At 40.2% G+C, this 23,639-nt stretch overlaps 1 protein-coding gene across 2 annotated transcripts in view; it reads right to left on the bottom strand.

Moving 5' to 3' along the window:
- Positions 1 to 23,227, bottom strand: part of Pgant35A (polypeptide N-acetylgalactosaminyltransferase 35A) — a 38,544-nt gene extending 15,317 nt beyond the window's left edge. The window contains exons 1-9 of one of the 2 annotated variants that reach the window (XM_070095168.1): positions 23,105 to 23,227; positions 22,757 to 22,916; positions 16,138 to 16,254; positions 14,953 to 15,339; positions 13,859 to 13,953; positions 8,774 to 8,937; positions 3,648 to 3,775; positions 2,631 to 2,762; positions 1,605 to 1,717 (exon numbers count right to left, since the gene is read on the bottom strand). In XM_070095168.1, the coding sequence (XP_069951269.1) occupies positions 1,605 to 1,717; positions 2,631 to 2,762; positions 3,648 to 3,775; positions 8,774 to 8,937; positions 13,859 to 13,953; positions 14,953 to 15,339; positions 16,138 to 16,254; positions 22,757 to 22,798 (1,178 nt within the window). In that variant the 5' untranslated portion in view covers positions 22,799 to 22,916; positions 23,105 to 23,227. Of the gene's footprint in view, positions 1 to 1,604; positions 1,718 to 2,630; positions 2,763 to 3,647; positions 3,776 to 8,773; positions 8,938 to 13,858; positions 13,954 to 14,952; positions 15,340 to 16,137; positions 16,255 to 19,763; positions 19,896 to 22,756; positions 22,917 to 23,104 lie in introns of those variants that run through there. The other variant, XM_070095169.1, reaches the window with a different exon arrangement.
- Between the last annotated feature and the right edge of the window lie 412 nt (positions 23,228 to 23,639).

The following is a 23,639-nucleotide window of genomic DNA, read 5'->3' as shown; positions in this document are numbered from 1 at the left end:
TCTCTTCCCTGATGCTTCTATTCTCCTTGTATCCCATCTACCTTTTACTCTCAGTGTAGCTACAACTAGAAAGTGATCTGATATATCTGTGGCCCCTCTATAAACATGTACATCCTGAAGTCTACTCAACAGTCTTTTATCTACCAATACATAATCCAACAAACTACTGTCATTTCGCCCTACATCATATCTTGTATACTTATTTATCCTCTTTTTCTTAAAATATGTATTACCTATAACCAAACCCCTTTCTATACAAAGTTCAATCAAAGGGCTCCCATTTTCATTTACACCTGGCACCCCAAACTTACCTACCACACCCTCTCTAAAAGTTTCTCCTACTTTAGCATTCAGGTCCCCTACCACAATTACTCTCTCACTTGGTTCAAAGGCTCCTATACATTCACTTAACATCTCCCAAAATCTCTCTCTCTCCTCTGCATTCCTCTCTTCTCCAGGTGCATACACGCTTATTATGACCCACTTCTCGCATCCAACCTTCACTTTAATCCACATAATTCTTGAATTTACATATTCATATTCTCTTTTCTCCTTCCATAACTGATCATTTAACATTACTGCTACCCCTTCCTTTGCTCTAACTCTCTCAGATACTCCAGATTTAATCCCATTTATTTCCCCCCACTGAAACTCTCCTACCCCCTTCAGCTTTGTTTCGCTTAGGGCCAGGACATCCAACTTCTTTTCATTCATAACATCAGCAACCATCTGTTTCTTGTCATCCGCACTACATCCACGCACATTTAAGCATCCCAGTTTTATAAAGTTTTTCTTCTTCTCTTTTTTAGTAAATGTCTACAGGAGAAGGGGTTACTAGCCCATTGCTTCCGGCATTTTAGTCGCCTCATACGACACGCATGGCTTACGGAGGAAAGATTCTTTTCCACTTCCCCATGGACAATAGAAGAAATAAAGAAGAACAAGAGCTATTTAGAAAAAGGAGAAAAACCTAGATCTTTTCTTTCTTTCAACACACCGGCCGTATCCCACCGAGGCGGGGTGGCCCAAAAGGAAAAACAAAAGTTTCTCCTTTTACATTTAGTAATATATACAGGAAAAGAGGTTACTAGCCCCTTCCTCCCGGCATTTTAGTCGCCTCTTACAACATGCATGGCTTACGGAGGAAGAATTCTGTTCCACTTCCCCATGGAGATAAGAGGAAATAAACAAGAATAAGAACTAGAAAGAAAATAGAAGAAAACCCAGAGGGGGGTGTATATATGTGCTTGTACATGTATGTGTAGTGTGACCTAAGTGTAAGTAGAAGTAGCAAGACGTACCTGTAATCTTGCAGATTTATGAGACAGACAAAAGACACCAGCAATCCTACCATCATGTAAAACAATTACAGGCTTTCGTTTTACACTCACTTGGCAGGACGGTAGTACCTCCCTGGGTGGTTGCTGTCTACCAACCTACTAGATGTATGTATATATATATGTATGTATATATATATGCATGTGCGTGTCTGTGAAGTGTGACCAAAGTGTAAGTAGGAGTAGCAAGATATCCCTGTTATCTAGCGTGTTTATATGAAAAAAATACTAGTTCAGCAAAATATTGATAATCCTTTTCAGACTTACCTAATAGGCTTGACAAAATTACTTTTGTCAGCAAAATACAATGCTGGAATTGTATCCCACTTGAAATGGAGACCCCAATTAAAGCCCCCACGCACCAGAGGGGAGGCAGAATACTGAAAATACGGAAAAGAACGTACAGTTGTGGTTTATAAAAAAAACTTACAAGGTAAACCCTTGTGATCCGCAACTCTTAATTTAAATTTACATGCTTACCAATGACTACAGTATACTGTAAAAAAAATCCTGAGACTGATATACCTTTACCTTTGATGAGTTCCTAGAGTTTTTCTAATTCCAGAGACCAGCCTTGGCCCAGGCTCGTCTGGCGCTTGCCTGGTTAACCAGGCTGTTGCTGCTGGTAGCCCACTGGCCCACACATATTCAAAGAATAAATATCGTGTTGCTTCCTTCATATGTTGGTAGATTAAATCCTGTCATTGTAGTAAGGAAATCTATTGACAATTTATTTACAGTTCCAGCCTCATACACTGCCCATTTATTTCCAGTCACAGTATTGTGCCTTTTTTTTATTTATTTATTTATTTATAGTTAAAATCTCCAAGTATTATAACTGTCTCCTTATCACAATCACTTCATCTTTCTAAAATATAAAATATAAAAATTTTTAAAATAAAAATAAACATTGTCTTCAGTTGTAGGTTTCACTTTACATTGTTTCAAATGGTGCACTATACTAAGACAGTAGAGAAGAGTCTGTGCCTGGACACTAAGGTAAGTTTGGATGAAACTGTCTTGGTTTGTGCCAATGCTGACATGCCACAGAGTAAAGAGCGCACAGTTGGTATCATATACATACATGTCCACGAGTTTGCCTTCAGCACGCTATTTGCCCAACACATTCGAGAAGAGCCAGAGCAATTTTTGTATGAAAGGCATTATAAAAAAGTAATATTAACTCAGGTTTCGATTGCAGTGATTTATAACTAGATTAAAATGAGGAATAAACTGAAAATATATATACAGTACTAACTGAAAGATTTAACTGTATACATCATGGAAACTCACTTGAAAAGTGTCAGGAGAAATTACATCAATGATTGGAGTGACTACATGGTTGTGGTGTTCTGACACTCGTGCCAACAATGGCTCCATCCAGCCTACATTCACTTCAACATGGCTATCTAAGAAGACAAGCACCTGTAAAGAAGAAACAAGCAGTTGAAATACAATACGCCACATTTTTTTTTCAACAAATTGGCAGTCTCCCACTGAGGGAGGGTGATCCAAAAAAGAACAAACACTTTCACTCACTCCATCTTGTCAGAGTGGTGGAAATACTACAGCTCAAAAACTGCAAATATTCCCATCCCACCTTCAGAGTGCAGACAATGTACTTCTCTTCTCATGTATCCCTTCACATTACCTTGCTCAAACTCCAACAGCATATTAAGTCATAAAAAACCCTTGCATCCACTCAATCCTATCTACCACAATTACACACTAGATGTACATATACAAACATTCATGTGCACATGCCTCTTCATCCCATGAAATCACAAAGGAAAAAATAACATGATGAATAATTTCCAAAATATGTTTAAAAAAAATCCAGAACTTGGGTAATTTAGACTATCATGATCGGCAAAAATTATGTAATGCAGAATGTTTGATTTTAAGTTATAAATATTCTGTATTTTTTTTTTTACTGTAATTAAGAGAAGCCACAAGTTTAAGTAAAATATGAACTGGAGGACATTTTCCAAGACTACAAGGCTTTATGTGCCAGCAGCAAAAATTGTATAGAATGTATGAATAAACAGACATTGGATAACCTTAACATCTTTCACTTCCAATCCTAAGGAAAACAGTAAAATACTGTTAGTGTATGAAAAGTTTTGATATACCAAAACTAGTTCCATCAAAGCTAACATAGCCTAACACTACTAAATATTTACTTAATATAAAGTAATTTACTTACTGTATCCAAGAATTTGCATAAACTATATTTTACTCCTTTCCTGAGTGGAGGGCAAATCATTAGGAGACCTAACAGATTTTACAAAAAAAAAAATCACTGCTTACCTGGCCAGTAGCATGTCTGGCACCGAAAACACGTGCTCGGATCAGACCCTCCCTCTGGGGTGTTTTGAGAACACAGACTTTATTGCTGATTCCTTTCATCTCGTCTAACACCTCAGCATGATACTTCTCTGAAAGAAATTATATTTGTCTAGTAATTTTAAAAATTAAATGGCCACCCCGTGTCAGTGGGATACGGCCGGTGTGTTCAAAGAAAGAAAGAAGAAATTCATACAAAAAAAAAAAAAAAATTTCAGGCCTTTATCCATTGTATTTCATGAAGCACTAAACCTATATGGGTCATTCACTTCAAAGTGGGAGACATTCAGTCCTCCCTTTACTAAACATAGCCTAGTCTCTGTCCAGTCAAGTTGCTGGTGATCCAAAAGTTTCTGTTAACTGATGTTAAAATTTAAATATTCAGCAAAGATTGGGCAATGTTTGTTTAGGTCTTTGAGGTTACCCATAAAGGCTGTTCTGTCAGTGTGTGGAAACCTGTACAATGAACCACCTTTAACTGGAGGTGTTTGAATTACTGATTTTAAGTTGTGCAAATGTGTATCTATCAAAACCAATTCTAGTGGAAAAGAATCGTTCCTCTGTAAGCCAAGCGTGTCGGATGAGGCGACTAAAATGCCGGGAACAGTAGGCTAATAACCTCTTCTCCTGTAGAAAATACTAAAAAAGAGATGAAAAACTTTATAAGACTAGGATACTTGAATGTGCATGGATGTACTGCGGATGATAAGAAAGAGATGATTGCTAATGTTATGAATGAAAAGAAGTTGGATGTCCTAGCTCTAAGTGAAACAAAGCTGAAGAGGGTAGGCGAGTTTCAGTGGGAAGAAATAAATGGTATTAAATCAGGAGTATCTGAGAGCTAATGAAGGGGTAAGGAAGGGGTAGCAATAATGTTGAAGGATCAGTTATGGAAGGAGAAGAGGGAATATAAATGTATAAATTCAAGGATTATGTGAATTAAAATAAGGGTCACAGGTGAAAAGTGGGTCATAATAAGTGTGTATGCACCTGGAGAAGAGAGGAGTGTAGAGGAGAGAGAGAGAGATTTTGGGAGATGTTAAGTGTGTAGGAACTTTTGAACCAAGTGAGTGTGGTAGGGGACCTAAATGCTAAAGTAGGAGAAACATTTAAAGAGGGTGTAGTAGGTAAGTTTGGGGTGCCAGGTGTAAATGATAATGAGGGCCTTTTGATTGAACTTTGTATAGAAAGGGATTTGGGTATAGGTAATACATGTACATATTTTAAGAAAAAGAGGATAAATAAGTATACAAGATATGATGTAGGGCATAATGACAGTAGTTTGTTGGACTATGTATTGGAAAATAAAAGACTAATGGGTAGACTTCAAGATGTACATGTTTACAGAGGGGACAAAGATATATCAGATCACTTTTTAGTTGTAACTACAGTGAGAGTAAAAGGTAGATGGCATACAAGGAAAAATGGAAGCAGCAAGGGAAGCTAAATGAGGAGGCAGTTAGGGTAAGATATAAACAACTATTGGAGGATAGATGGGCAAGTGAGAGTATAGGCAATGGGCTTGAAGATGTATGGGGTAGGTTTAAGAATGTAGTGTTAGTGTTCATCAGAAGTTTGTGGTTACAGGAAAGTGGGTACGAGAGGGAAGAAGAGCGATTGGTGGAATGATGTAAAGAGAGTAGTAGGAGTATATGGAAAGAAAGAGAGAGGTTAAGAGAGTGGTGAAGCAATATAAAAAGAGAGCAAATGAGAGAGTGGGTGAGATGTTATCAACAAATTTTGTTGAAAATAAGAAAAAATTTTGGAGTGAGATTGAGGAAACCTGGGAACGAATGAATTTGAGAGTTAAAAATAGGAGAGGAGTTATTAAATGAGAGTTAGAGGTATTGGGAGGATGGAGAGAATATTTTGAGGAATTGTTAAATGTTGAAGATAGGGAAGCTGTAGTTTCGTGTATAGGGCAAGGAGGAATAACATTTTGTAGGAGTGAGAAGGGGGTAAGGCAGCTGGGATTGATGGGATAAAGATAGAAATGTTAAAAACAGGTGGGGATATAGTAGGCCTTAGATAAGGATGTGTGATGTCACCATGGTTGTTCAATATATTTATAGATGGGGTTGTAAGAGAAGTGAATACTCAGGTGTTGCCAAGAGATGTGGGGTTAAAAGATAAAGAATCTAACACAAAGTGGGAGTTGTTACAGTTGCTCTTTGCTGATGACACTGTGCTTTTGGGAGATTCTGAAAAGAAGCTGCAGAGGTTGGTGGATGAATTTGGTAGGGTATGCAAAAGAAGAGAATTAAAAGTGAATATAGGAAACAATAAGGTGATGAGGATAACAAAAAAAATTAGGCATTGAAAGATTGGATATCAGATTGGAGGGAGAGAGTATGGAGGACGTGAATGTATTAAGATATTTAGGAGTGGACGTGTCAGCAGATGGATCAATGAAAGATGAGGTGAATCATAGAACTGACAAGGAGAAAAAGGTGAATAGTGTACTGAGGAGTCTGTGGAGACAAAGAACTTTGTCCATGGAAGCAAAGAGGGGGAATGTATGAGGGTATAGTTATATCAACGTTTTTATATGGGTGCAAAACATGGGTGGTGAATGTTGCAACAAGGAGAAGGCTGGAGGCAGTGGAGATGTGTCTGAGGGCAATGTGCGGTGTGTATATAATGCAGAGAATTCGTAGTTCAGAAATTAGGAGGAGGTGCGGAATTACCAAAACTATTATCCAGAGGGGTCGTCAAGGTGGTTTAGACATGTAGAGAAGATGGAACAAAATAGAATGACTTTGAGAGTGCATAAATCTGTAGTGGAGGGAAGGCAGGGTAGAGGTCAGGCCTAGGAAAGGTTGGAGGAAGGGGGTAAAGGAGGTTTTGTGTGCGAGAGGCTTGGACTTCCAGAAAGCATACGTGAGTATGTTAGATAGGAGTGAATGGAGACAAATGGTTTTTAGGACTTTATGTGCTGTTGGAGTATGAGCAGGGTAATATTTATGAAGGGATTCAGGGAAACTGGCAGGCCGGACTTCAATCCTGGATATGGGAAGTACAGTGCCTGCACTCTGAAGGAGGGGTGTTAATGTTGCAGTTTTATAACTGTAGTGTAAGCACACCTCTGGCAAGGCAGTGATGGAGTGAATTATGATGAAAGTTTTTCTTTTTCGGGCCACCCTACCTTGGTGGGAAATGGCCGATGTGTTATTAAAAAAAAAATGGTTTTTATACCCAACATTAGCACAATAACTTCCAGTTCACATACCCCTTGCTATATGGGCTGCATGTCCATACAAGATGAAATAATCTGTGAATGGAAAAAACCAAGAATATACATTGTTTTCATTGTATTTCATAAAGAGCTACACCTGTGTGTGTCACTGCTAATCATACCTCTCACTTTTACTAATCAGATTGCTGATGATCTCAGATATGTATATGAAAAGATTGACAATACATGAAGAGGAACATACACCAAGTGCACAAAAACAATAAATGACAGACAAGTAGGTAGTTAAACATGCAAGATAAAAGGTATATCTTGCTACTTCTACTTACACTTAGATGACACTACACATGCATATATATTTACACACTCATCTGGGTTTTCTTCTACTTTCTTAACAGTTCTTGTTCTTCTTTATTTCCTATCTCCATGGGGAAGTAAAAAAAAAATTCTTCCTTAGTAAGCCATGTGTGTCGTAGGAGGTAACTATAATGCTGGGAGCAAGGGGCTAGTAACCTCTTCTCCTGTATAAATTACTAAAATTAAAAAGAAAAACTTTTGTTTTTCTATTTAGGTTACCCTGCCTCATTGGGATACACCCAGGTCATTGGAAAAATAAGTATATACAGTGGACCCCTGAGTTTCGGCAGCATCAACTTTCATGAAATTCGACTTTCGGCAAGTTTTTTGACAAAATTTGGCCTCAAGTTTCGTGATTAGACTCGTGATTTGGCAACCGTCCGATACCCGTCCGCCCATCACCGCGCACACAAAGGCAGTCTCCCACGCCATTCACACTCAGTGTGCCATTGTTTACCAACACGTGACCATCACCCCGCGGGTTCATACGTAATAATCCATTGTTTTTTGTGATTGCAACTGCTAAATAAGTCACCTTGGGCCCAAGGAAAGCTAGTGCAAGCCCTTTGGTAAAGAAAGCAAAGAACATGATCCAGAGGAATTTTGAAGGGTTTGAGGCAGACCCTGACCCTGCCGACCCTCTGCTTGTTGTGGAAGGTGTTGAGGCATTGGACAAGTCCATGGGGTTGGAGGTGAGTGACGGGGATGTGGAAGAGTTGGTGGAGGACCACAGGGAAGAGCTAACCAATGATGAACTGCAAGAGCTTCAACTGGAACAGCATCAGACCACAGCAGAGGAACTTGCTTCAGAGGAGGAGGAAAAGAGAGTGAAGGAGGTGCCTTCTTCGGTGATTAAGGACATGTGTTCAAAGTGGAACGAGTTGCAAAGTTTTGTTGAAAAGTATCACCCTGACCAAGCTGAAACAAGCCATATCTGCAACATGTTCAGTGACAAAACCTTGTCCCACCTCAGGCAAATCATAAAGAAATGCCAGAAACAGACCTCTCTGGACATGTGCGACAGGGGTCCAGTGACTCTCAAGTTGTTCTCAGTGGCATTAAAAGAAAAAGGGAAGTAACCCCAGAAAAGGACTTGCTACCTGAAGTCCTAATGGAAGGAGATTCTCCTTCCAAACAATAGTGTACACCTTCCTCCTATCCCCTCCTCCCATCTTCCATCCACCCAGAAGTCTTCAGTAAAGGTAAGTGTAATGCTATTATTATTTTTTATATGCATGTACTTGATTTCTGATTGTTTTCAGTATGTAAATCTTTATTTAATTTGAAAAAAAAAATTATTTTAATATTGTTGGGTGTCTGGAACGGATTAATTTTATTTCCATTATTTCTTATGGGGAAAATGGTTTCGAGTTTCGTGAATTTCGACTTTCGGCAGGCTCTCTGGAACGGATTAATCACGAAACTCGGGGGTCCACTGTATATAGCTAAAATCAATTCTGATGACCTGTGAAAATATGAAGCCCTAACAAGAATATACACAGAAATTCAAGTGTTTCCTGTTCATTTCTGTTAAGCTTACCTTCATTTGTGTCATCAATTAGCAAGATTTCATGTAGGAGATGGGAAGGTGTCCGGTCAAGAATGGAATGTACTGTTCGAAGCAAAGCAGAATGATCTTCTCGAAAAAAGCATATTACAATAGATGCTGATGGAAGCTGGGACGGATACTCTATATCCTTACATCTGTAACGAAGACAGCTCAATTTTAATGTAGTTGAAATTGAGAAGTAATACAAAAAACACAATACAAAAATCAGTGCAGTGCTCTACAGTACTTAGAAATATGCTTCAAATTAGCATTAGTTAGTATTTCTAATATTATAACTTTAGTAAGCAAATGCTACTTTGCATGTAACTACCTACAGTTTATGTTATCTTACTGTATTAAAATACAAACTAAATACAGTACTTTTAGAATGATATGGAAATGAGATGATGATGATTTTATATATATATATATATATATATATATATATATATATATATATATATATATATATATATATATATATATATATATATATATATATATATATATATATATATATATATATATATATATATATATATATATATATATATATATATATATATATATATATATATATATATATATATATATATATATATATATATATATATATATATATATATATATATATATATATATATATATATATATATATATATATATATATATATATATATATATATATATATATATATATATATATATATATATTTTTTTTTTTTTTTTTTTTTTTTTTTTTTTTTTCAACAAGTCGGCCGTCTCCCACCGAGGCAGGGTGACCCAAAAAAGAAAGAAAATCCCCAAAAAGAAAATACTTTCATCATCATTCAACACTTTCACCACACTCGCACATTATCACTGTTTTTGCAGAGGTGCTCAGAATACAACAGTCTAGAAGCATACACATATAAAGATACACAACATATCCCTCCAAACTGCCAATATCCCAAACCCCTCCTTTAAAGTGCAGGCATTGTACTTCCCATTTCCAGGACTCAAGTCCGACTATATGAAAATAACCGGTTTCCCTGAATCCCTTCACTAAATATTACCCTGCTCACACTCCAACAGATCGTCAGGTCCCAAGTATCATTCGTCTCCATTCACTCCTATCTAACACGCTCACGCACGCTTGCTGGAAGTCCAAGCCCCTTACCCACAAAACCTCCTTTACCCCCTCTCTCCAACCCTTTCGAGGACGACCCCTACCCCGCCTTCCTTCCCCTATAGATTTATATGCTTTCCATGTCATTCTACTTTGATCCATTCTCTCTAAATGACCAAACCACCTCAACAACCCCTCTTCTGCCCTCTGACTAATACTTTTATTAACTCCACACCTTCTCCTAATTTCCACACTCCGAATTTTCTGCATAATATTTACACCACACATTGCCCTTAAACAGGACATCTCCACTGCCTCCAACCGTCTCCTCGCTGCTGCATTTACCACCCAAGCTTCACACCCATATAAGAGTGTTGGTACTACTATACTTTCATACATTCCCTTCTTTGCCTCCATAGATAACATTTTTTGACTCCACATATACCTCAACGCACCACTCACCTTTTTTCCCTCATCAATTCTATGATTAACCTCATCCTTCATAAATCCATCCGCCGACACGTCAACTCCCAAGTATCTGAAAACATTCACTTCTTCCATACTCCTCCTCCCCAATTTGATATCCAATTTTTCTTTATCTAAATCATTTGACACTCTCATCACCTTACTCTTTTCTATGTTCACTTTCAACTTTCTACCTTTACACACATTCCCAAACTCATCCACTAACCTTTGCAATTTTTCTTTAGAATCTCCCATAAGCACAGTATCATCAGCAAAAAGTAACTGTGTCAATTCCCATTTTGAATTTGATTCCCCATAATTTAATCCCACCCCTCTCCCAAACACCCTAGCATTTACTTCCTTAACAACCCCATCTATAAATATATTAAACAACCATGGTGACATTACACATCCCTGTCTAAGACCTACTTTTACCGGGAAGTATTCTCCCTCTCTTCTACACACCCTAACCTGAGCCTCACTATCCTCATAAAAACTCTTTACAGCATTTAATAACTTACCACCTATTCCATATACTTGCAACATCTGCCACATTGCTCCTCTATCCACTCTATCATATGCCTTTTCTAAATCCATAAATGCAATAAAAACTTCCCTATCTTTATCTAAATACTGTTCACATATATGCTTCAATGTAAACACCTGATCTACACATCCCCTACCCACTCTAAAACCTCCTTGCTCGTCCGCAATCCTACATTCTGTCTTACCTCTAATTCTTTCAATTATAACCCTACCGTACACTTTTCCTGGTATACTCAGTAAGATTATTCCTCTATAATTTTTACAGTCTCTTTTGTCCCCTTTCCCTTTATATAAAGGGACTATACATGCTCTCTGCCAATCCCTAGGTACCTTCCCCTCTTTCATACATTTATTAAACAAAAGTACCAACCACTCCAACACTATATCCCCCCCTGCTTTTAACATTTCTGTCATGATCCCATCAGTTCCAGCTGCTTTACCCCCTTTCATTTTACGTAATGCCTCACGTACCTCCCCCACACTTACATTCTGCTCTTCTTCATTCCTAAAAGATGGTATACCTCCCTGACCAGTGCATGAAATTACTGCCTCTGTTTCTTCCTTAACATTTAAAAGTTCCTCAAAATATTCTCGCCATCTACCCAATACCCCCATCTCCCCATCTACTAACTCCCCTACTCTGTTTTTAACTGACAAATCCATATTTTCCCTAGGCTTTCTTAACTTGTTTAACTCACTCCAAAATTTTTTCTTATTTTCATTAAAATTTCTTGACAGTGCCTCTCCCACTCTATCATCTGCTCTCCTTTTGCACTCTCTCACCACTCTCTTTACCTTTCTTTTACTCTCCATATACTCTGCTCTTCTTATAACACTTCTGCTTTGTAAAAACCTCTCATAAGCTACCTTTTTCTCTTTTATCACACCCTTTACTTCATCATTCCACCAATCACTCCTCTTTCCTCCTGCCCCCACCCTCGGTCATCTCCCACCAAGGCAGGGTGACCCAAAAAAGAAAGAAAATCCCCAAAAAGAAAATACTTTCATCATCATTCAACACTTTCACCACACTCACATTATCACTGCTTTTGCAGAGGTGCTCAGAATACAACAGTTTAGAAGCATATACGTATAAAGATACACAACATATCCCTCCAAACTGCCAATATCCCAAACCCCTCCTTTAAAGTGCAGGCATTGTACTTCCCATTTCCAGGACTCAAGTCCGACTATATGAAAATAACTGGTTTCCCTGAATCCCTTCACTAAATATTACCCTTCTCACACTCCAACAGATCGTCAGGTCCCAAGTATCATTCGTCTCCATTTACTCCTATCTAACACGCTCATGCACGCTTGCTGGAAGTCCAAGCCCCTCGCCCACAAAACCTCCTTTACCCCCTCTTTCCAACCCTTTCGAGGACGACCCCTACCCCTCTTTCCTTCCCCTATAGATTTATATGCTTTCCATGTCATTCTACTTTGATCCATTCTCTCTAAATGACCAAACCACCTCAACAACCCCTCTTCTGCCCTCTGACTAATGCTTTTATTAACTCCACACCTTCTCCTAATTTCCACACTCCGAATTTTCTGCATAATATTTACACCACACATTGCCCTTAGACAGGACATCTCCACTGCCTCCAACCGTCTCCTCGCTGCTGCATTTACCACCCAAGCTTCACATCCATATAAGAGTGTTGGTACTACTATACTTTCATACATTCCCTTCTTTGCCTCCATAGATAACGTTTTTTGACTCCACATATACCTCAACGCACCACTCACCTTTTTTCCCTCATCAATTCTATGATTAACCTCATCCTTCATAAATCCATCCGCCGACACATCAACTCCCAAGTATCTGAAAACATTCACTTCTTCCATACTCCTCCTCCCCAATTTGATATCCATTTTTTCTTTATCTAAATCATTTGATACCCTCATCACCTTACTCTTTTCTATGTTCACTTTCAACTTTCTACCTTTACACACATTCTCAAACTCATCCACTAACCTTTGCAATTTTTCTTTAGAATCTCCCATAAGCACAGTATCATCAGCAAAAAGTAACCGTGTCAATTCCCATTTTGAATTTGATTCCCCATAATTTAATCCCACCCCTCTCCCGAACACCCTAGCATTTACTTCCTTTACAACCCCATCTATAAATATATTAAACAACCATGGTGACATTACACATCCCTGTCTAAGACCTACTTTTACCGGGAAGTATTCTCCCTCTCTTCTACACACCCTAACCTGAGCCTCACTATCCTCATAAAAGCTCTTTACAGCATTTAGTAACCACCCAGGGAGGTACTACCGTCCTGCCAAGTGAGTGTAAAACGAAAGCCTGTAATTGTTTTACATGATGGTAAGATTGCTGGTGTCTTTTGTCTGTCTCATAAATATGCAAGATTACAGGTACGTCTTGCTACTTCTACTTACACTTAGGTCACACTACACATACATGTACATGTTTATTTATACACACTCATCTGAGTTTTCTTTGATTTTATCTTAATAGTTCTTGGTCTTATTACTTTTCCTTTTATATCCATGGGGAAGTGGAATAAGAATCTTTCCTCCGTAAGCCATGCGTGTTGTAAAAGTCAACTAAAATGCCGGGAACAATGGGCTAGTAACCCCTTTTCCTGTAAAGATTACTAAAAAGAATAAGAAGAAGATATTTATTTATTTATTTATTTATTTATTTTTAACAAGTCGGCCATCTCCCACCGAGGCAGGGTGACCCAAAAAAGAAAGAAAATCCCCAAAAAGAAAATACTTTCATCATCATTCAACACTTTCACCTCACTCACACATAATCACTGTTTTTGCAGAGGCGCTCAGAATACAACAGTTTAGAAGCATATACGTAAAAAGATACACAACATATCCCTCCAAACTGCCAATAAAGAGAAACAAAAATTGGAAATAGGATGACAGAATGGGAGAAATAACCAGAATGGAAAGATTAAACAACCCACCTATTGTTTCTGGTGTCTGGTATGGGACGATGTAAGGAGAGGCGTGTAGATATAAGTGTATTGAAAGCATGGAGACGATAACCTTTTTCCTTTTCCTGAAAATTAGTTGTATACTTAAGCTTCAAAAATTCCATTAGTGTATTACAATAATCATTTTATTTAGTTGATAATAGAGGAAAGCTAGTTAAAGTTTGATTACTTAAAGATGACTGAAGGAGGTACGTATCTTCAGGTGCTCCCTGACTTTTGATGGGGTTATGCTCCAACGAACCTATTATAAATCGAATGTGACTATGATATGTTAAATAAGTAAATAAATGACTACTGTCACTGAACAAGTACATAAATAATTACTGTAACTAAATACCAGTATTGAAAAGTAAATAAATGAACAAAAGTTACACACTTGCCACCTTCATGCTGGGTAATTATCTTAAGTTTCATCTCCAAAGTAATTGCTGTCGCACCATCAAAGTTGAAATACTGTAAGTCGCATCATCGTAAGTCAAGGAGCACCTATAGTCTTTTGTCCAGATACATCTTATGATACAAACCATTTTGTGAAGTAAAAGGCTTGCTTCTTGCTCTTTCTTCTCAGTTACCCTCCCTCCCAACTTTCCTCCTTCCTTTCCACTTGCTATCCTCCCTTGCCCTCTTTTCTCCTTTAACTCTCCTTTCTCTTTCACTCTTATAATTCAATCCCTCCTCTGTCTCTCACTCTCCTTTCCTAATCACTATTTCCTCTTCTTCTTCTTCCTTTCTCTTCTACCTCCTTCCCTCACTTTCCTCCTCCTCCACTCTCTCACTATTCACTTGCTCAAGTCTGTAATGCCCCAGAATGTGCCAATATGTGTCTAGAAACACCACTCCTGCACTACTGCAAAAGCATTTAATAAGCTCCTGTTTCACACACTTATGTCAGGATGGTATTATACCTCCCTGGATGACCAGGGTCTACAAATGTGCTGTACTTCAGCACAGTGATTTAAATTAATATATTACATTCATGGGTGACTCATGAACCAGCAGGTGCCAGTAGAGATCTGGAAGTACAGTAACAAAATATTCTATACAGACAGGTTAGCTGATCTTACCTCTTGATCTTGACGAGTCTTCACCAACCCAAGCTCAGCCAGGACACTTTGATCAGCAGAAACTTCATTATCTACTATTTCATTTTGCTCAATATTCACTATCTGTTTACTTCCTTTTCTGTCAATTTCATTTTTGCGAAAGTTATCGCTATTTTTATATTTCCTTCTGTCTATAATCCTATTACCTGTATTTACACTATTCTTTCTAACAATCTTATTGCTAAGCTCATTGTTTGATTGTTGCATGTACTTTTTCCCTCTCGCTGGTCTCAACTCTGAACGGCCTTCAATCTCCCTTATTCCGCTTTGTCGTACATGCAGCTCATGAGGCCCTTCTGGACCACGAGGATTACTGCTACGTTGATACTGAGAAGACAAGGTCGACTCCTGCAAGATAAAGATATTACATGTTGCATGCAACAGCATTTAACAGCAATGAAAATTTACTAATAAATTTACTACTACTACAATAAGTATGTAAATAATACAGTGGACCCCCGGTTAACGATATTTTTTCATTCCAGAAGTATGTTCAGGTGCCAGTACTGACCGAATTTGTTCCCATAAGAAATATTGTGAAGTAGATTAGTCCATTTCAGACCCCCAAACATACACGTACAAACGCACTTACATAAACACACTTACATAATTGGTCGCATTCGGAGGTAATCGTTATGCGGGGGTCCACTGTATGCCATATTCTAAAATATTCAACAACACTATTCATCACCATCATCAAAATTATCATCAACACCATCATTCCATCATAATCAGCACCATCACACATCACTATCATTCACACCAACATCACATCACAGTCATAAACCATCATCACTATTAACACCAATATCATATCATCCCTATTATCAACACGATCTCATTATTGCTATCATACTCCTCTCATCAGCCCTATCATCATCCTCTCATTAACACTATCATCAACACCATCATTACATCATCATCATCATTAACAACATTATTACATCACCACTCTCAACACCATCATGACATCACTATCAACACCATCACTATCTCCAAACACCATCACATCACTATCATTAAGTGGTGAATTTGTACTGGCAAGTCTTGAAAATGTCAGTCTCTCAATAATTCTGTTTTATTCAAAAGGTCACTTTTTAAAGGGTTTACTCTAAAAAGATATGTGTGGACCATGCATAAACTTACCTGAGCGAGGGAGAAATAGAGATATATGATAATGGCCCAAGTTAAGGAAGCCACCATCACACCAAGGACAAATGATCTTGCCCTCAGAGAAGACCCCATTGGAGCTGAACCTCCAACCTCCAGGAAAAATAAGCCAGATTTACAGATTAGTAAGAATATGGGCAGAGTAATACACAGTTATGCTGTATTTGCAATGCAAAATTTGAGAGAAAGCAAAAAGAATAGCTACAAAAACAACTCCACTAAAAGTAGTGTATGTACATGCTATTGCTAGTATACATATACAGTGGAACCTCAATTTTCGTCGTTAATTCGTTCCATAAAGTCTGATGAAAACCGAATTCGATGAAAACTGAAGCAATATTTTCCACAAGAAATAATGTAAATCTAATTAAGCCGTTCCAGACACCCAAAAGTATTAACAAAATATATATTTTATGGAGAATAACTATAGTTTTACATACAGAAAACAGTGAAAAATAAATATAAAGTACTAATGAAATGGATAAATGAACATTTAATATCACTTTCACCTTTAATGAACGACTCGTTGGCGTATGGAAGACGTGAAGAGAGGAAAGGGAGGAGGAGAGGGTATTGGTTGGAAGGGGAATCCCCCCTCCATAACGACTTCAGGTATCAAGTCCCTATCCAGGGTTACTTCCCTTCTTCGTCTTTTACTGGCACTGGACCCCTGTCGCACAAAAAATCGGTCCAGAGAGGTCTGTTTCTGGCATCTCTAAGATTTGCCTAAAATGGGACAAGGCATCGTCACTGAACATGTTGCAGACATGGCTTGCAACAGCTTTGTTAGGGTGATATTTCTCCACAAAACTTTGCAATTCACCCCACTTTGCACACATGTCCTTAATTACCGAAGAAGGCACTGATTGTTGATGAGGACTTCCTATACATCCTGGCGAGACAGACCACATGTACACCATTTTCATACTTTGCTACGAGTTCTTTCTTGAATTCTATCGTGTTTCTTGCCTTCTTTATCAAAGGGCTGGTACTCTGAACTTTCTTTGGCCCCATGGTGGCTTATTTAGCAGTTGCACTCAATAAACAAGCACAAAAAACAAGGGATTATTACAAAATATTTTGGATAAACAAGCAGGGTAATGCTCACTCGACGAGAAACGAAGCCAGACTGATTCAGAACTTGTAGGATGCTTTGTGTGGACGCAGGAAGACAGACACATTTGGTACGGGGGACTGACGAAAACCTAGGTGATGAATGAAAACTGGGACAAAATTTTGATGAAAAAAGTCGTTGAAAACCGAATTCGACAAAAACCAGGACAAACAAAAACCGAGGTTCCACTGTAGTAGGTAAATGATGACTAACTGAGGAACACTGTAGTGATTGTGTAGGTGCTGGGAGCATCACACAGCTGGGATACAGCAAAACGAGATTTATCTGTGACATGTAATTTACATGTAACCTGTCTTGGGAATTTTCCTACTTCCTCAGCCTGTCCTGTGGCCTGGCTCATGGGTTGGCCACCTTAAGACTCATGTTTTTATTTATTCTCTGATTCTTGAATATCAGGTGAACTGACTGATTACAGGGAAAAACCTTTTTAGCACTAAGGAACAGATCCAAAATACAGACTACTTTAAAGTAGAATTTAAAGAAAAAAAAAATCATACCTCCAGGCAAAAAACAGTATTTGGGCCATTTGACAGAATGGAAGATATACTACTGATTGGTTTCAGGACTGAATGTAGTATGAAATTGGGCTCAAAATAGCAGAAATATTCGATATTTGCCGATTTTCCAAGGAAAGGTGAAAGTTCCCCCTACACTCCCTGGTCTATTTTATGAGTTTTTCCTAAGTCTGATGAATTACTGGGACACCATAAACCATGACCAATTATTTTTTTTTTTTTTACATATCAGGAAGACCAATCTACTGAAAGTAAAAGTTAAGTTTATATTCCATGGCATTACATAGTTTTATATTATACTGTATATTCTTCTGTCATACATGGAGAAGCCCATAGTCATACAACGCATTTCAGACAGACAAAATACTTCTAGAACAGATATACAGTATTACATGTTTCCTTTGCACAATTCCCTTGTTATTTAAGTTTATATAAGCAAGAACATTATTATATACACAATACAGAAACATTATTATTATTATAATCAAGGGGGAAGCGCTAAACCCGGAGGATTATACAGCGCCTGGGGGGGATGTGGAAGGCATTCAGGCTTAATTTGGGGAACTGGAGCACAGATCCAATTCCCTAAATCAAGAGCCCCTCACCAACATCAAGGAATCTTCCTTGAGGGGATAAGCAAGAACAGAGAGGCCCTAAACTCAATTTTAACCAAAGAACACAAGCAGCAAGTATGAGGAAACTAGAAGACACTTGTACAACATTTGGGAATCTTTATTGAGGAAATCATGCACCAGTCAGTGGCTTCAGTCCAATACAGAGAATAACAGAGGCTGAGGGACTGATTACCTCATACTACTCCTCATCTTCCTTTGTTATTCTCTGTATTGGACTGAAGAAGCCATTGGCTGGTGAAACATTTCCTCAATAAAGATTCTCAAATGTTGCACATGTGTCATTCTTCAACTTGTCAGTTTTCAAAACCATTTTCATCACAAAAGGAGACTTGTTCATACGTCTCACCTCGCCTGGGGGGTCAGCCTGGGGGGTCAGCCTGGGGGGTCAGCCTGGGGGGTCAGCCTGAGGGATCAGCCTGAGGGGTCAACCTGAGGGGTCAACCTGAGGGGTCAACCTGAGGGGTCAACCTGGGGGGTCAGCCTGAGGGGTCAGCCTGAGGGGTCAACCTGGGGGGTCAGCCTGAGGGGTCAACTTGGGGGGGGGGTTATCCTGGAGGGCAGCCTGGGGAGGTCTGCCTAGGGAGTCAGCCTGGGGGGAGTCAGCCTGGGGTGAGTCAGCCTGGGGGGAGTCAGCCTGGGGAGAGTCAGCCTGGGGAGAGTCAGCCTGGGGAGAGTCAGCCTGGGGGGAGTCAGCCTGGGGGGAGTCAGCCTGGGGGGAGTCAGCCTGGGGAGAGTCAGCCTGGGGAGAGTCAGCCTGGGGAGAGTCAGCCTGGGGAGAGTCAGCCTGGGGAGAGTCAGCCTGGGGTCAGTCAGCCTGGGGTCAGTCAGCCTGGGGTCAGTCAGCCTGGGGGGAGTCAGCCTGGGGGGAGTCAGCCTGGGGGGAGTCAGCCTGGGGTCAGTCAGCCTGGGGTCAGTCAGCCTGGGGTCAGTCAGCCTGGGGTCAGTCAGCCTGGGGTCAGTCAGCCTGGGGTCAGTCAGCCTGGGGGGAGTCAGCCTGGGGGGAGTCAGCCTGGGGTCAGTCAGCCTGGGGTCAGTCAGCCTGGGGTCAGTCAGCCTGGGGTCATCCGGCCTGGGGTACTTCTGGTTGCGAGCCAAACACACTACCAGTTTACTCAGCTTTACAATCATACATGTTTACAATGGTTGCGAGAAACAACTGTCATAGGCACAATGGTAAATTATCTAAGATTTAACCGAAGATAATCCATAAAAAAAAAAACGCATTTCCATCGAGGTCTTCAACGGAAATAAGCCAAGACTTTCTTGGGTTATTAACTCTCCGGAGTTAATAACCCGAAAAAATAATTAACTTCTCACCTTAACTTAGTGATTATATTTGTAGGAAGTATCCATAAACTATATAACAACCTGTAATAACCATAGTGCTGACACCTCACACTAAATTCCACACATCTTGTTATTGTTCAGGTTGTTAAAGGCCGTCAAAGCTTACGTCTTATTGAACCCTCCTTCTCGGGTGTCCGGGAAATATATGGGACGGTATTATAAAAGAAACAGTTTCTTCCGGAAAGAGAAAAAGAATCAATGTATTCCCATCTACGTTAGGAAGATATTCTTGCTTAAATTTCGGCTAATGTTGACGAATCTTGTTACTATAATTACTGACTACCAACACACTCATCTGAGTCAACAAAAATTGACTTTTACTCGAGATAGAATGCTAATAAATGGCGTCACGACTAATAAGTAAGTAAGTAAGTAAGTTTATTCAGGTATACACAAATACAGTTACATAGAATTATCATACATAGCAGCATATGTGTAGAGAACCTAGGATAACCCAAAAAAGTCAGACAGAGTGACTTATTTCCAGAGGCTCGTGAGGATTAACATCCCAGGGAGAGTAAGGAGTGAAATTCGTCACATGCCCAAGGCATGTGATAGAGGGAAACGCCTACCCTTCAACACCGGTATAAAATTCCCTACACCGTTTAACTGTGGTGTTGGGATTGCTAGGGACTCCTGAGCCTCATACCCTCCCTTCAGTGTTGGAGAGAAATGCTGTCCTATTGTGAGGGGCTTCAAGATAGGACAAGATAAGATTTGTTCGGCTTCTTAACCTGGAGGTTAGCCACATAGGACAATCCAAGAAAGATATTGCATAAGCGGGGACTGTTATTTCCAATAGGGTCCTTCAATCTTGTCCCTCAGGATGTGACCCACACCGGTCGACTAACACGTAGGTACCCAATGGAAATAAGTCACTCTGTCTGACTTTTTTGGGTTATCCTAGGTTCTCTACACATATGCTGCTATGTATGATAATTCTATGTAACTGTATTGTGTATACCTGAATAAATTTACTTACTTACTTACTTACTGTTAGGCGAACATGGACAGCAGGTGTAAGGAAACATGCTGAACGTTTCCACCCGTGCTGGGGATCGTATTACGAATACTCAGTGTGTGAGGCGAGAGCGTTGCCAACTGAAATTAAAGAAAGCTCTCCCAAACAGGAGAGGTACGGCGGGATGTTAATCATTTTGTTTTACCTTATTAAGTTAACGTAGATTAAAGTTACATGATGTACTTATGTGCACGTATGCCGTACTCTTATGTGCCCATAACATGAGTGTCCTCAAGACCACTATAAAACAGATTTGTTTGTTGTATACGTAAATCCTGGGTGTTCCTTAGCTCGAGTGTTAGTACCTGGAGTTTACCTGGAGTTTACCTGGAGAGAGTTCCGGGGGTCAACGCCCCCGCGGCCCGGTCTGAGACCAGGCCTCCTGGTGGATCAGAGCCTGATCAACCAGGCTGTTGCTGCTGGCAACTCACACACTGAGGTCTGTGGTTCGATCCCCAGTACGGGTGGAAACATTAGGACGTATTTCCTTAAGACAACTGCTGTCCCTGTTCACGTGTCAATAAAATAGGTACCTGGGTGTTAGTCAACTGGTGTGGGTCGCATCCTGGGAAGAAAAATTGACCTAATTTGCCCGAAATGCTCTGCATAACAAGGAATAATAGTATGTCAGCTATTGTCTGTATACCTTGTACATACTTGTAGAAATAAAGATTATTATTATTATTATTATTATTATTATTATTATTATTATATGTAAAATATTAAATGTCAATCTCCCCTGAAATGATAACCGGCTTCCCAATAGCCGTAAAATTATCAGTAGAGCTGAATATTGATTCATTATGAAGCTCCGGAAATTATGCAGCGTGGCCCGGTGGCCTGGTGGCTAAAGCTCCCGCTTCACACACGGAGGGCCCGGGTTCGATTCCCGGCGGGTGGAAACATTCGACACGTTTCCTTACACCTGTTGTCCTGTTCACCTAGCAGCAAATAGGTACCTGGGTGTTAGTCGACTGGTGCGGGTCGCATCCTGGGGGACAAGATTAAGGACCCCAATGGAAATAAGTTAGACAGTCCTCGATGACGCACTGACTTTCTTGGGTTATCCTGGGTGGCTAACCCTCCGGGGTTAAAAATCCGAACGAAATCTTATCTTATCTTCTATCCTATTGTTTTAGACATTGTATCAATCGCATCTGCTAGAAAAATGACAGGATAGATAATGAGAACCTTCAAAACTAGGGATGCCAAGCCCATGATGACACTCTTCAGGTCGCTTGTTCTATCTAGGCTGGAATATTGCTGCACGCTAACAGCACCTTTCAAGGCAGGTGAAATTGCCGACCTAGAAAATGTACAGAGAACCTTCACGGCGCGCATAACGGAGATAAAACACCTCAATTACTGGGAGCGCTTGAGGTTCCTGAACCTGTATTCCCTGGAACGCAGGCGGGAGAGATACATGATTATATACACCTGGAAAATCCTAGAGGTACTAGTACCGAACTTGCACACGAAAATCACTCACTACGAAAGCAAAAGACTTGGCAGACGATGCAACATCCCCCCCAATGAAAAGCAGGGGTGTCACTAGCACGTTAAGAGATCATACAATAAGTGTCAGGGGCCCGAGACTGTTCAACTGCCTCCCAGCACACATAAGGGGGATTACCAACAGACCCCTGGCAGTCTTCAAGCTGGCACTGGACAAGCACCTAAAGTCGGTTCCTGACCAGCCGGGCTGTGGCTCATACGTTGGTTTGCGTGCAGCCAGCAGTAACAGCCTGGTTGATCAGGCTCTGATCCACCAGGAGGCCTGGTCACAGACTGGGCCGCGGGGGCGTTGACCCCCGGAACTCTCTCCAGGTAAATGCAAAATATGGATACTATCTCAAGATTACAGATATCTTAACACTTGGACACATTATTATTATTATTATTATTATTACTATTACAAGATCGTATGAGTTATTGAACTCACCTTCATATATATGAGTCTCATATTCTTACGTTTCGAAGTCATTTTCTTGACTGGTAGACTGGGTTGCTACACTGCACTGCAACAAACTGTTGGTAGATGTGGTCAACCCGCAACACAGGTAGTTGGTAGACAGCAGTCATACAAGGAAGATGCTACCGTCCTGTCAGATAAGTGTGAAATGGAACGCTGTTAAATATTATTCCCTCTCGTAGGATTGTTGAAGTGTTCTCTTTCATGAACACCTAAGATGGCAGGTAAATCTTTAATTCATAAATACGGTAGATGGCAGGTATCTCATGAACATGTAAGGCGGCAGGTAACTCTTACAGTACACACACACATACATACCTTTACTTTCCTATGTACTTCGTAGTTCTTAATTCTGTAATCTATCCTCCCCAGCTTAATTAAGAGGCTTGATCTGAGACTGGGCCGTGTGGAAGATAATTCTCAGACCCACTAGCTTAACAGGATGCGCTTAGCTTAAAGTGTAGGGCGTGGCAAACTCAAGGCAGGGTGGGCGTGGTCAGCCACAGGCAGGGTGGGCGTGGTCAGCCACAGGCAGGGCGGGCGTGGTCAGCCACGGGCAGGGTGGGCGTGATCAGCCACAGGCAGGGTGGGCGTGATCAGCCACAGGCAATGTGGGCGTGGTAAACCCCAGGCAGGGTGGGCGTGGTCAGCCAGAGGCAGGGTGGGCGTGGTCAGCCAGAGGCAGGGTGGGCGTGGTAAGCCAGAGGCAGGGTGGGCTTGGTAAGCCCCAGGAAGGGTGGGCGTGGTCAGCCCTAAGTAGAGTGGGTGTGGTGTAATATAACGTTCCACACCTTTACGGTAGTTGCGCCGCCACCGTCGGTTCCTAGTGGAAAATTAGAAATCATATGAAAAG

The sequence above is a fragment of the Cherax quadricarinatus genome, chromosome 49 (genome assembly GCF_038502225.1).
Source record: "Cherax quadricarinatus isolate ZL_2023a chromosome 49, ASM3850222v1, whole genome shotgun sequence".
Lineage (NCBI taxonomy): Eukaryota > Metazoa > Arthropoda > Malacostraca > Decapoda > Parastacidae > Cherax > Cherax quadricarinatus.
Note: the sequence above shows the minus strand (reverse complement) of the source record. Positions and strands in the feature narration are given on the sequence as shown.